A 12,222-nucleotide genomic window follows, 5' to 3' on the forward strand; every position below is an offset into this window, starting at 1 on the left:
TATATGTATATATGTATATATATATGTATATATGTATATATATATGTATATATGTATATATATATGTATATATATATGTGTATATATATATATATATGTATATATGTATATGTATATATGGCTTTATAAACTCTTCCCACACTCCTACAAACTTTTCCCACTCTCTTATTAACTTTTCCCTATAATGAATTTAGCAGAGGACCCAAAAATTCAACCAGACACGGAGCATGATCAATACGCTTTATTTTGAAAAGACGTGGGAGTAAGCACGTGTCTGTGGAAACGCATTAGAAAGTCTAAGGAGGAAGAGGATGAGTAGATGGCTGTGGAAGGACTGGGAGCTTGAACGGAGCTAGAGAAAAAACTTGAATCTTCTTTTAGATCTCAGATGGGGGGACTTGATCCAGTGGTTAAACTCAAGTCCGCAGGTAGAGGATTGGGGCGGATGGAGAGTGTAGTGGTGGGGTTGCTGCTTAGTTTGGATCTGTCCAGAGCTCAGTGGGTTAGTCAGAGAACAGGTAAGGGTCATACATGGAGATGGGCTTCAAACTACTATGTGAGGTTCAGTCAAAACTTGGAGGTTGGTGTCCAAAGGTTGATGTCCAGAAATCAGAAGCTTGGCAGGTGTCCAACAGGGGCTAGACGAACCAGGAAAATCCAGGGCACAGAAACTTGTTCAGGATGTGTGGATCAGTCAGGAGCCGGAGACAATCGCTGGACATTTACTCGTGCAAGGCTTTCAATAATTTGACACGGATAGAGAACGGGAGCGCTTAAATGCTACGACCACCAGGTGAGAAGAATTATGCTGATCACAGCAGAGCAGGTGGGTGTGGAGAACAGACAGGCATGGATCATGGCATTCCCACTCTTATAAACTCTTCATATGCTCTTAAACACTTTGGTGAGGAAGGAGATGACATTGAGATGAATGTACAGCATGTACAGTACACACAATGTAAAAAAAGTGTTTAAACAAACCTGCAATAAAGTGAAGCCACAAGAAGTGAACCTCGATGTGACTGTATTGAAAAAATTAGCCCATATTTAAGCGTTAACATCAATATTTTACTTGATGTTAGATCCTAATCTCAAACTGTCATTTTCACAGGATTTGCTTCGCTGCAGAGTTCTCACTTCAGGGATCTTTGAGACAAGATTCCAAGTAGACAAAGTTAATTTCCAGTAAGTAATGAAAGGAAAATAAATTGTTTTCGTGCAGATTTTTTTTTAATGGCCTGCTGGCTTAAAATACAAACATAAGTGAATTGATTCTTGGAGAAATGATGAATGAATCCAGATGATGGCAGTATTGCATACATTTACACCAGCGTCTCTCCTACACAGTATGTTTGATGTTGGTGGACAGAGAGATGAACGCCGGAAATGGATTCAGTGCTTTAACGGTAACTTTGTTTGTTCTTCTTCCTCTCACTTCACTCAGCTCGTGTGGTTATCAATCTGACGGCTTTCACTCCCTTGTCCTCAGATGTAACAGCCATCATCTTCGTGGTGGCCAGTAGCAGTTACAACATGGTGATCCGAGAGGACAATCAGACCAACCGTTTACAGGAGGCTCTCAACCTCTTCAAGAACATCTGGAACAACAGGTGAAGGGAGATAGAGGAATAGTTACATACGGTGTCGGACATTCAGGCACAGTTTGATGCTTGAATGTGATTTTTAATTCAAAATGTTTTGTTTTTGTTTTCTAGGTGGCTGAGGACCATCTCCGTCATCTTGTTCCTAAACAAACAGGACCTGCTTGCAGATAAAGTGATAGCAGGGAAATCCAAAATTGAGGAATACTTCCCTGAATTTGCCCGTTACACCACACCAGACGATGGTGAGCACTTTTATCTATGCACAGGCTCTCTAACCTTTTAAATATAAAATTTACAACATGTGTAAAGCGCAAGACTTTTATTTTATCATTGAGCGTATGAACATTGTTTCTTTCCGTTTTATTCAGTTTATAAAAATACATCAATTCCTGTATTTTACTTTGACCTGCAACAAACTTCACCCAAATTGTTGGCACAGATAAATCAAACTGTGGAAACGTGAATGGCTCTCCAAGTGGTGTACGTAATATTGTTTGGAAGTATCCGTTGCTGTGTGCTCTGATTGTTCAAACTTTTGTCAGCAGTAAGTCCAAAAGTCAGTATCTGATGGTACTGAGTTCTAGTATTGCTCTTTATAAAGGTCCATTTGCCAGGCTTTTGTCTAAATCTGGGCTCTTTAGTATTTTCCAGGCCTTAAAAAATATGGTTGTGGGGGAAATAGCCAGAAAAATATTTTTGTTTCCTATACTTTTTTCTGAAACAAAAAAAAAACCCAGCTCAAACAACTAGGGAAGCATGATATTGGATTTTTGGCCAATATGCCGATATGTTACATCTTATTTGGCCGATAACCGATGCCAATACCAATATTTTATATATGTTCCTTTGTCGGAACATAGCCCTCTTATTTAGGCTTATTTGCTACAAAAATTGTGCAACAGCTGTAAGAGCTGGTGACATATATTCAGTAACAGCCATATGATAGCACTTTGACTTACATAAAATGAAAAGTGCTAAATGTTATTTATTAGCATTAGTCACCTGTGATGCTGTCTCACTTGTGGAGGCTTGTTCAGGTTCAGCTGCAGCGTGGGATCCTCTGCACTCCTGTGCATGAAGGACAGCCTGTTAAGTTCAAAGTTTTTGTCCATCCATTGTGCCATAAGACTAATCATGCTAACGGGGCTAACACTTGACGTTCAAATGTCCGTGGTGAAACTCACCCAAGTGCTATCGGCTATTAGCTTCTCAATGACGTCGGAAATGACGGCTTGTAACTCTGGTAAGGCTACGTCAGAAAAATATCTCTGACTGGGGACGATGTAAATATACCAGTACCATGCCGATAATATTGTGCATCCCTACAAGCAACAGATTGCTTTCCAGCTTTATTAGATCTATGACATAGACGAAAGTACTGTGCAGAAGTTTTAAACCAACCCATATTTTATTTAACTTTGCTTCCAAAATCTGGTTATTTGGAATGAAAGTACAAAGCATCAAGTTTTCTCTCAAAATGTTTGCACGGTTCTTTACGGTCGTAGTGATTGTTTATATTGTAACATACGCTGTGAACCTCACAAAACTTAAAGGTGGTTTGAAAATGCAAACATTTGCAATATGTTGTGGTTAGTGTGTGCAACTGGTGAGTTACAAGTTTCTGTATCCTGAAAACAAACGCTGCTCTATGTTTTTAACTCTTTATCACCAAAAAATGTTTTTCCTTTTTTATGAAGTTTCACTTCATGTAATTTTTTGTGTACAGTCTGCAGGACGGATAAAATAAACTTGGGCATTAAATTGATTTTTTTTAATTATCTATAATATTTTGGTAATTTGAGTCTGAACAAGTCGGGAATTATAAAACAAAGTTGTAGGAATTTTGACTTAAGGGCCCGACATACTCCATCTGTAGCTGAACAGTTGACTCGCGGTCACCTGCTTGCTGGACGTTCGTTTTTGCACACACCTTTCATAGTCCACGAGACACCGGCGTAGATCTGGGAAACCCCTCCCTCTGCAGTATACGTCACCACGGGGGGTTCTTCCTGTCGGAGTCTCCGCTCTGTCCCTGCATCCACCGTTTGGCCACGAATCTGTCATGAAAGTGCCGCACTTTTTAACAGACGGACTCCTCCGTGCACGATGTCTGCACGATCTCCATCCTGGAGGTTTTTTTTTGTTTAGTCCTGCAGCCAAATGTCCGAGCGCATTTCTGCATTGACGAACACGCCCACAAACTTCTGACCAATCGCACAATACTCGGCGCGTACACCTGTGATTCAGCCCGGGCCTTGTGTCGAAGGGGCGGGCGAAGCTGCTCTGCGAACAAATTGACACAATTTTTGTCACGCAGCTGCAACAATAAGAGCTGATTTTGGCACTTGGGATGGAATATGCAGGTCACTTAACTGTCCTGTGATAGCTGCTTTATTTCAGAAAATTGCACAACAATTTTAAAGACGGCATCCTGCCTTCAGAACTCATTTTTCTTGGAAGTGTGTGATTTAATGGGTATAAATTGAGAAATGAAGCAATGTCTTTGATTTAACTCAAGTTTCTTCCCAGTGAAGCTCTTGGAAGCACAAAAATACTGAAATAATTAACTAGGAGGAAAAAAAACTGGGTGGCATTAGCTGTAAGAAGTCGTCCCTTTCACACTCCTGTATGTCTGCTCTCATGCGATGGTGATGATGATTCATTCTGACATTATTTCCTTATTGTAAATCATAAGAAGCTTGGTCTCATTTGTCTCTTCTGATCTGGCAGCTTCACCAGAATTTGGGGAAGATCCTCAAGTAACAAGGGCAAAGTACTTCATAAGAGATGAATTCTTGGTACGTACTACTTTTTTATATGTTGTTGGTTAATAAAAAATTTATTTTGCCTAACTGCACAGGGCATGATAAAATATTAATATTGTTGTCAGACTTGATGTCAGTTGGTGCCATTGTTGGTATTTTTGTTTTTTGTACTAAGGAAACTTGTTTATTTTTCTCTCCTTTTTGCAGAGGATCAGCACAGCCAGCGGGGACGGGAGGCACTACTGTTACCCCCACTTTACCTGCGCCGTCGACACGGAAAACATCCGCCGCGTCTTCAACGACTGTCGAGACATCATTCAGCGGATGCACCTGCGTCAGTACGAGTTGTTGTGATGGGAACGAGCCGCTGTTCGCCAAAAACACACAAACAAATAAGATCAGACTACAAAAAATAAATGAATAAAAAATACTGAATGCCGAGTCTCTGAACTCCCCTATTCCGCAGATGTGTGTGAGCGCCTGAGACAGAAATAAGGCCAAAGTACACACACACACACACACACACACACACTTGCAGTAAACACCCTGAGCCCAGAACTACCCCCGATGCAAACTCCCTACCTGATGTAGTAAGAGCTATTTAGATGACGGGGTTTCAGGAGCTACAACAAAAAAAATCAAGCGACTCAACCTCACCTTTTAGTGTCATATATTGTCCTCCACACGTTGCCGCTCTTTCAGCGGTCCAGTCTGCGCTGAGTTTCCTACAGGTGTGATTTTGTTGACGAAAATGAAAACCAAGAGAGCTAAAACGTCAGCGCAACTGGAGGGGGAATAACGGATAACTCTTGAATTACTGCAAATGGAGAAGTCACGCGTCGCAGCTGAAGACTGCATCAAACAAAACAAGCACTGTGCTCAGGACTTGACCCGTGTACACCAAACCTTCCGATGGCTCACAGACATCTTTAAATCTAACGTATCACACCTGCTTCTTACGGGACGGCAGAACTGGATGGGTTTGGGGAGCTTCTGACATGTTTGCCAATGTGCCGATTGATTTATCTCAAACAGGACTTGGGGGATTGAACTAATCGAGTCCCACGAGGCGTCGGCATCGCCACAATCTGAAACGGACCACGGGGGGCGGTGATCAGGGCTCGGACTACAGGACGGCATCGACGACGACTTCCCCACAGAACTGTTTTGCCTCCTGACTCTGCCTTGTTGATTGTGGAGCAAAATGTGCGGAGGATATATTGAATTTAAGACAAAAAAAAAAAAAACACAAAAAAAAGCCAACTTTTATGGAATTTAAATGGAGTGCAACAAGCATCCTTCTACAGTACAGTACCATATAAGTTAATGAGATCGCTCATGTTCTACTGTCTCCACAGCTGTTTTTGTCTGTGTAGACTTTTGTGCCATTGTGCCGTGCGCTCTTTCTTTACTATCGGTCACCTCTTTTTTTTTTTCATCTATTTTTGCTTCATCCCCACCTCCCGTTATCTCCTCCCTTCACTACTTTCCATTTGCACTTTCCTGGAAGTGTTTGTTTGTTTCAAGAGAAAATTGAACATAATCGTCCTGAACAATGGAGGAAAAGAGACCGCAACCAGAACTCCTTTCCCTTTTTTTTTTTTTTTTTTTTTTTTTTTTTTTGGCATTCATGTGGTTAAGCAACCTGCCCACAGCTCCCCCATCATTCCCTCCCCCTTTGGCCTCTTGCTCCTTTGTCTGTCTTTACTTTACTGCTGAACTATTATTCTTGTACAGACTGTAAAATGTATTATTTTGTACAACTTTATTGAAAAAAATAACTTTTAGAAGATCCCTGTGCCTTGATCACGACTGTACGTGTGTAATGAGCTAAAGTGGGTGTCATACTGCGCTGTATAGCTTGGCCAATCCCCTCCTAACCCCACGCCACCCTCGCTGCTTCTCTTTCTTTAACCCTCCTCCTGTCTCTCTATGGCGCCATTTTTTGTTGGTTGCTCTTCCTCCTCAGAAATGGAGGACAACCATGTGTAGCTTTTGTATTTTTAATTTTTTTCTTCTTCCCTTCACATTCTCCCTTTATGATTTAAATGTCTATTTTTGGATCCATATACCCCAAAAGATAAATATATGAAATGTATATGGGTTTAAAAAAAAGTATTTTATTAGAATCAAATGAACCTTGACAAATTGTACACTTGATAGTGTGCGTATTGCTATAACTTAAAATCCTTTCAACTGAAGTTGTGTTTTGTTTTCTTGCTCTGACATCTGCAGAATATTTAAAAGGTTGCACAGGAGGTGACAGATGCAAAACCTTACTTGTTTCATAAAACATCTTTTAGTTAAAAAAAGACCAAAAAATAAATGAAGTTTGTGCAGCAGTGAAGCCTGGACAGTTTAACCATCTCTCTCGTCTCAGTGCTCTTGTCGTCATTTGTTCAAATATGGGTCAACTTTTTGATCAGGAGCTCTACATTATACGCATGGAAGAAAAAAAAGCTCGGACAAGACGAGTTTGGTGATTTGTTGCAATCTTAAACATAATTTTTGATCCGTCGGATGGGATGCTGTAAATCCACACCAGAGGAAGTGAAGTTTCCTGTTCGTTTACCCGACATTTCCTGTTCAGATACAATTTATTGGAGAAAAAAACATCACGGTGGTTTTAAAAACCGTTTGACGGAGGAGCCTTTGGGTTTGATGCAGAACGTGAAGTTAAATTCATAGGTGCGTTTTAAAAACCTCACACACACACACCCCCATAAAAAATGATGCGCTTATGGAAAAGATTTAAACATGCAGTGTTTTAGATTGAACTGATTTATGGTGCACTTTTTATTTTTCAGCTCAGCTGCCATGGCTTAAATAAAACGTTTTAGCCTTTTCAGCGCCAAAACTACAAAAATCCTTCATGGATCATTAAATAAAAACTAAATATTAGCCACAAAATTAAATCAGTTTATGCTCTTCACATAAGGTTTCTTTAGTCTTTATACATTTCCCATATTTTCATGGTGGGTACATTTATTTTCTCAGATTTTTTTTTTTAACTGGCAAAATGTAAGTATTTTAGGTACTTTTTAAATCTTTGAAACAATGTCAATGATATGCCCAGTGCGTCAGTTTGGTAAAGGTATTTTCAAATCTTTTTGTGATTATTAGTAATTATTCAAAGTTGGATCTTGAACAGGTGGAAACCCCACTGAGAAAATCATAAATACCTGATGGATCTCTACATCTAATAAATGAGACAGTCGTTGAGTGGATGGTATGGCTGCCATTTATTGGTTGTGAAATACATTAGAATTTGGTATATTTTGAGGCAACAAAAGCTTATAAGTAATCCCTTGAGTCAGAATTTTACCTTCAGAACTGTAGGAAAAGAAGTAGAAGTTTGTTTTAACCTTGTGTTCTTTTTAAATGAGGAAACTCCAAACGTATTTACTCTGGACACTAATTTCCTCGGAGTACCGTATTTTTCAGACTATAAGGCACACTTCAAATCCTTTAATTTTCTCAAAATTTGACAGTGAGCCTTATAATCGGGTGTTCCTTATATGCATTAATTTTAGTTGTGCTTACTGACCTCGAACCAAATTTATGATTTCTGTGCTTATGACCATCTTTTTGTTCAAGACACAAAAATCCATTTTTAAGCAATTTCTGAACTGAACATCCTAAAGTGTTCAGACTTATTGAAATAAGACAAATACAGGCTTTTTTCTATGTCAAAACATTTTTGTTTAATTTGATATTTTACATAATTATTAGCCTTTTCTAACAAAAAAAATGTCAGTTTATACAAAAATTTCTTGATTGGCCTCTGTTTTGAAGACCGCTTTTCAGGGCTCTCATCACTTCTTTCCCACAGATGTTTTGCAGGTACAGAAAAATGGTGAATTATTTAGGGGGAGGTTGTTTTTACAAATAAACCCTTCAAAAAACAAAATCCAACATACCAAATAATTATCACGGTTGTACATGTCTTTGTACTCTCAATTACAAACGGATTATTCTGACGAGGGTACAAAATAAATCTATTAGTGTATCATTCCATCCATCCATTATCTTTACCCACTTCTTCCATTTTGGGTCACGGGGGTCGCTGGTGCCCATGTCCAGCAATCACTGTGCAAGAGGCGGGGTACACCCTGGACAGGTCGCAAGTCCATCACATGGTCATATCTTAAAAAAAATATATATTCTGACTGATTGGGAGTATTAATAATAAAATGGTTTCAAAAAAATGTTCAATACAAAAACAACTGGACTTTATTTGTAACAGAAGACGTTTCGCTCCTCATCCGAGGAGCTTTCTCAATTCAAAGAGCAGAGAGTGAGGGGTTCAGGTTATAAGGCTGAGTGAGATAAGATACACACACATATGTAGATTGACAATTCACACCTTAACTGTAGGGGTTTCTTAAGGTCTTCGTTTAATTCACAGACGAGGCCCCTCTGTTCCCATCAGGTGTGAAAACTGGCTGGGAATCGGTCTTAAAGTTTCATTATAGGTTTTTGAAAGTGGAAATCTGAGGCCTCCTCTGTTAAGAGATGTTTTTTCTCTTTTTACATAAATTGCTTCCTTCACCCCCCTCTCAAACCATCTGTGTTCTCGGTCCAAAATGTGCAACATCCTCAAAAGAGTGTCCCTTATCTGTGAAGTGGAGGTGAACAGCTGAATCTTGTCCAGAGGAGGTGGCTCTCCTGTGTTGAGCCATGCGTCTGTGAAGAGGCTGTTTAGTTTCTCCAATGTAGAGGTCTGGACAGTCCTCGCTGCACTGGACCACATACACTACACCACTCTGTTTGTGTTTGGGTGTTTTGTCCTTAGGATGGACCAGCCTCTGTCTGAGAGTCCTGCTGGGTTTGAAATATACTGGGATCTTGTGTTTGTTGAAGATCCTTCTGAATTTCTCTGATACTCCAGCAACATAAGGGATGACGATGTTTTTCCGTCTGTTGTTGTCCTTTTTCTGTTTATTGGTGTGTTTTGTAGATTTCCTTGCTGACTTGACAAAAGCCCAGTTAGGATATCCACATGTTTGAAGAGCTTCTTGAATGTGTTTCTGTTCCTTTTCCTTCCCTTCTGTCCTTGTGGGGACGCGTTCGACCCGATGCTGTAAAGTTCTGATGACAGAGAGTTTGTGTTCCAGTGGATGGTGGGAGTCAAACAGAAGATACTGGTCTGTGTGTGTTGGTTTTCTGTAAACTTCAATGTTGAGGCTGTCCTCTCTTTCCATCTGAACCAAACAGTCCAAAATAGGCAGCTTGTTGTCGTTTGCATCCTCAATGGTGAACTTGATGTTATTGACCGAGTTAATGTGTCTGGTGAACGCTTCTATTTCCTTAGCTTGGATTTTGACCCAGGTGTCATCCACATATCTGAACCAATGGCTTGGCGTTGTTCCCTCATAGGAGTTTAGGGCTCACTGTTCCACTTCCTCCATTGATTGGCAACAATGGGTGACACTGGAGATCCCGTGGCACAGCCGTGCTTCTGTTGGTAAAAACTGGAAGCAATTTATGTTAAGAGAAAAACCATCCCTTAACAGAGGAGGAGGCCGCAGATTTCCACTTTCAAAAACCTATAAAGCAACTTTAAGACTGATTCCCAGCCAGTTTTCACACCTGATGGGAACAGAGGGGCCTCATCTGTGAATTAGAGGAACAAAGACCTTAAGAAACCCCTACTGTTAAGGTGTGAGGTGTGAATTGCCAAATCTACATATGTGTGTGTATCTTATCTCGCTCAGCCTTATAACCTGAACCCCTCACTCACTGCTCTTTGAATTGAGAAAGCTCCTCGGATGAGGAGCGAAACGTCTTCTGTTACAAATAAAGTCCAGTTGTTTTTGTATTGAACGTTTTTTGAATTCATCATGTCCTGGATGACTGAGAATCTTAACCAGAATAATAAAACAGTTTACATTTAAGGATCATGTCTTTAAGAAAAAGCAAAAGTAACAGGATTTAAATTGATTTATGCTTTTCAGCTAATGGTGCTTTGGAAAAATCACTGTGATGGTGCTAAAATACATTTGTCAAACTTATATATGTGGTATTTTTTTAATAGATTAAGTTTTTAAAAAATATGAAAGGTTGCTCATGACAAAGTACCTAAAGATCTTTTTTCTTTGGCTAAGTTGTGTTTAATGTGTTATCGGTCCGTCCTCCCCTGAGTTTAGAAGCTTTAATTTTTTGGGAGCTTGAATAATGAACATGTCAGAGATGGAGGCAACACACGTATCTGACAATGGTCAGATGATGGTCTGATTTGTGGTGAAAAGGCAGCAAATATCTCTTGAAAATCTTTGAAAGATCATCAGAAACATTGTAAGGATGTCTGATGACTTGATGAAAGCAAAATGAGAAGAAACATGAAGTTTTAATAGTTTTGCACAAGTACATTTCAAAATACATTTACACAAAATATGTATCCTACAAAATGGTAAATTATATCTTGCCTTAAACATAAAATTTTCCAACATGTTAGAAAGGCCTTGAAATAATCAGCATCTTTTTCTCAACATGAAGAAACGTCTGTGTTGGGTGTGCAGCCACGTGGCTCTGGAGCTTTGACCAAAACTATCAGAAAGGAATTTAAAAAAAATTATAACCATGATAGCAAGACAATAGAAATATATGACAAGTTCTACTGATTACACCAAACAAGATCTGATAAAATGATTAATAAAAGTCAAAGTAAATGAAGGTTTCTGCCTTAAAAAAAAAAAAGAAACGTTATCACAATCATAAATATCCAACCAACCCGTCTGTTTTTGTCTTTATCATTTATTATTTTCTAAGATGTATAGAAAGAAACCATGAGTCCACAGTGCTTAGATTTCATCACATGGAGTACACACACAAGATTTTTGGACACTGGTGAAAAAAGGAGCTGAGCTGTCGGATCTCTGCCTGGTTGAGTTAAATCAGATGATGTGGGGGGAGATGCCAGACAGATCCAACAGACCTAATGTATTGTGTGGGTTTACTGGTGACGCCTGGCAGAAGAACTCGTCAGGATCTTCAACTCTGACAGAGCTTCATCTGCATCCCAGCAGAAGTGTGGCACATTGAGTCCAAGTAGGCTAAATTCAGACTCAGAATAGAGACTCTGTTAATCCCAAATAAAACCAAGTAGGGCCGAGTCAAGACCGTTGGAAAAGACCAATACTGTATTAGCTGTCATCCTACCATACTACAATGGTGCTTGAAAGTCTGAAGCCTTTATAATTGTCTATATTTCTGCATATGACTGACTGTATTCATTCAACCTTTGCTTACACAGGTTAGCCTCAATGAGCCACGAGGACTCATTTACAAGAGAGACCAGTTTTTAACAAAGAACACAGATGAGGACAGCAATAGACAAATCTATAAAAAAGCATGTAAAATGAAAAACTAAATGGAAGCAATGATGTTAAAAAAAACCCGGCTACATTATAAAACGGTGTAAAATGCTAAAAACAGGAACATGTCTGTGTTGGTTTTTGCCTTGAACTTAACAGATGTTTAAAATCCCTTGGTGTGGTCAAAGTCGACAACTTAAGATCTTTTTGCAAGACGTTCCAGGTTACAGGAGCGGAGTAGGAGAAGGCCCTTTTGCCTAATTGGCTCTGTGCTGAGGGTACACTGCAGGTAAGTATGTCCTGAGCGCACACTCTGCAGCTGCACTTACGCAGACACATATAGGAGGAGATATATGAAGGCAAGACCAAGAAGTGATTTCAAGATGAAACCACTGAGAGAGTCTGCATGAAGGTACCAGTAATAATGACAAATTGACCCATGAATAGATTATACATTACACATAATACCTACTGTATATTGTGACTCCATGCATCAGCACTGTTGCAATACTTTAACTTGGTCTCAAGGTATTCAGT

General features: G+C 39.5%; 1 protein-coding gene across 1 annotated transcript in view; it reads left to right on the forward strand.

Annotated features, from left to right (window-relative positions):
- The window catches only part of gnas (GNAS complex locus), a 37,452-nt gene extending 31,847 nt beyond the window's left edge, over positions 1–5,605 (forward strand). Inside the window, exons 8-13 of the mRNA XM_037684945.1 lie at positions 1,112–1,185; positions 1,348–1,406; positions 1,490–1,610; positions 1,716–1,846; positions 4,335–4,402; positions 4,577–5,605. Coding sequence (XP_037540873.1) covers positions 1,112–1,185; positions 1,348–1,406; positions 1,490–1,610; positions 1,716–1,846; positions 4,335–4,402; positions 4,577–4,723 — 600 coding nt within the window. The 3' untranslated portion in view covers positions 4,724–5,605. The remainder of the gene's footprint in view (positions 1–1,111; positions 1,186–1,347; positions 1,407–1,489; positions 1,611–1,715; positions 1,847–4,334; positions 4,403–4,576) is intronic.
- The last annotated feature ends 6,617 nt before the right edge of the window (positions 5,606–12,222 follow it).

The sequence above is a fragment of the Nematolebias whitei genome, chromosome 11, assembly GCF_014905685.2.
Source record: "Nematolebias whitei isolate Nwh7 chromosome 11, NemWhi1, whole genome shotgun sequence".
Lineage (NCBI taxonomy): Eukaryota > Metazoa > Chordata > Actinopteri > Cyprinodontiformes > Rivulidae > Nematolebias > Nematolebias whitei.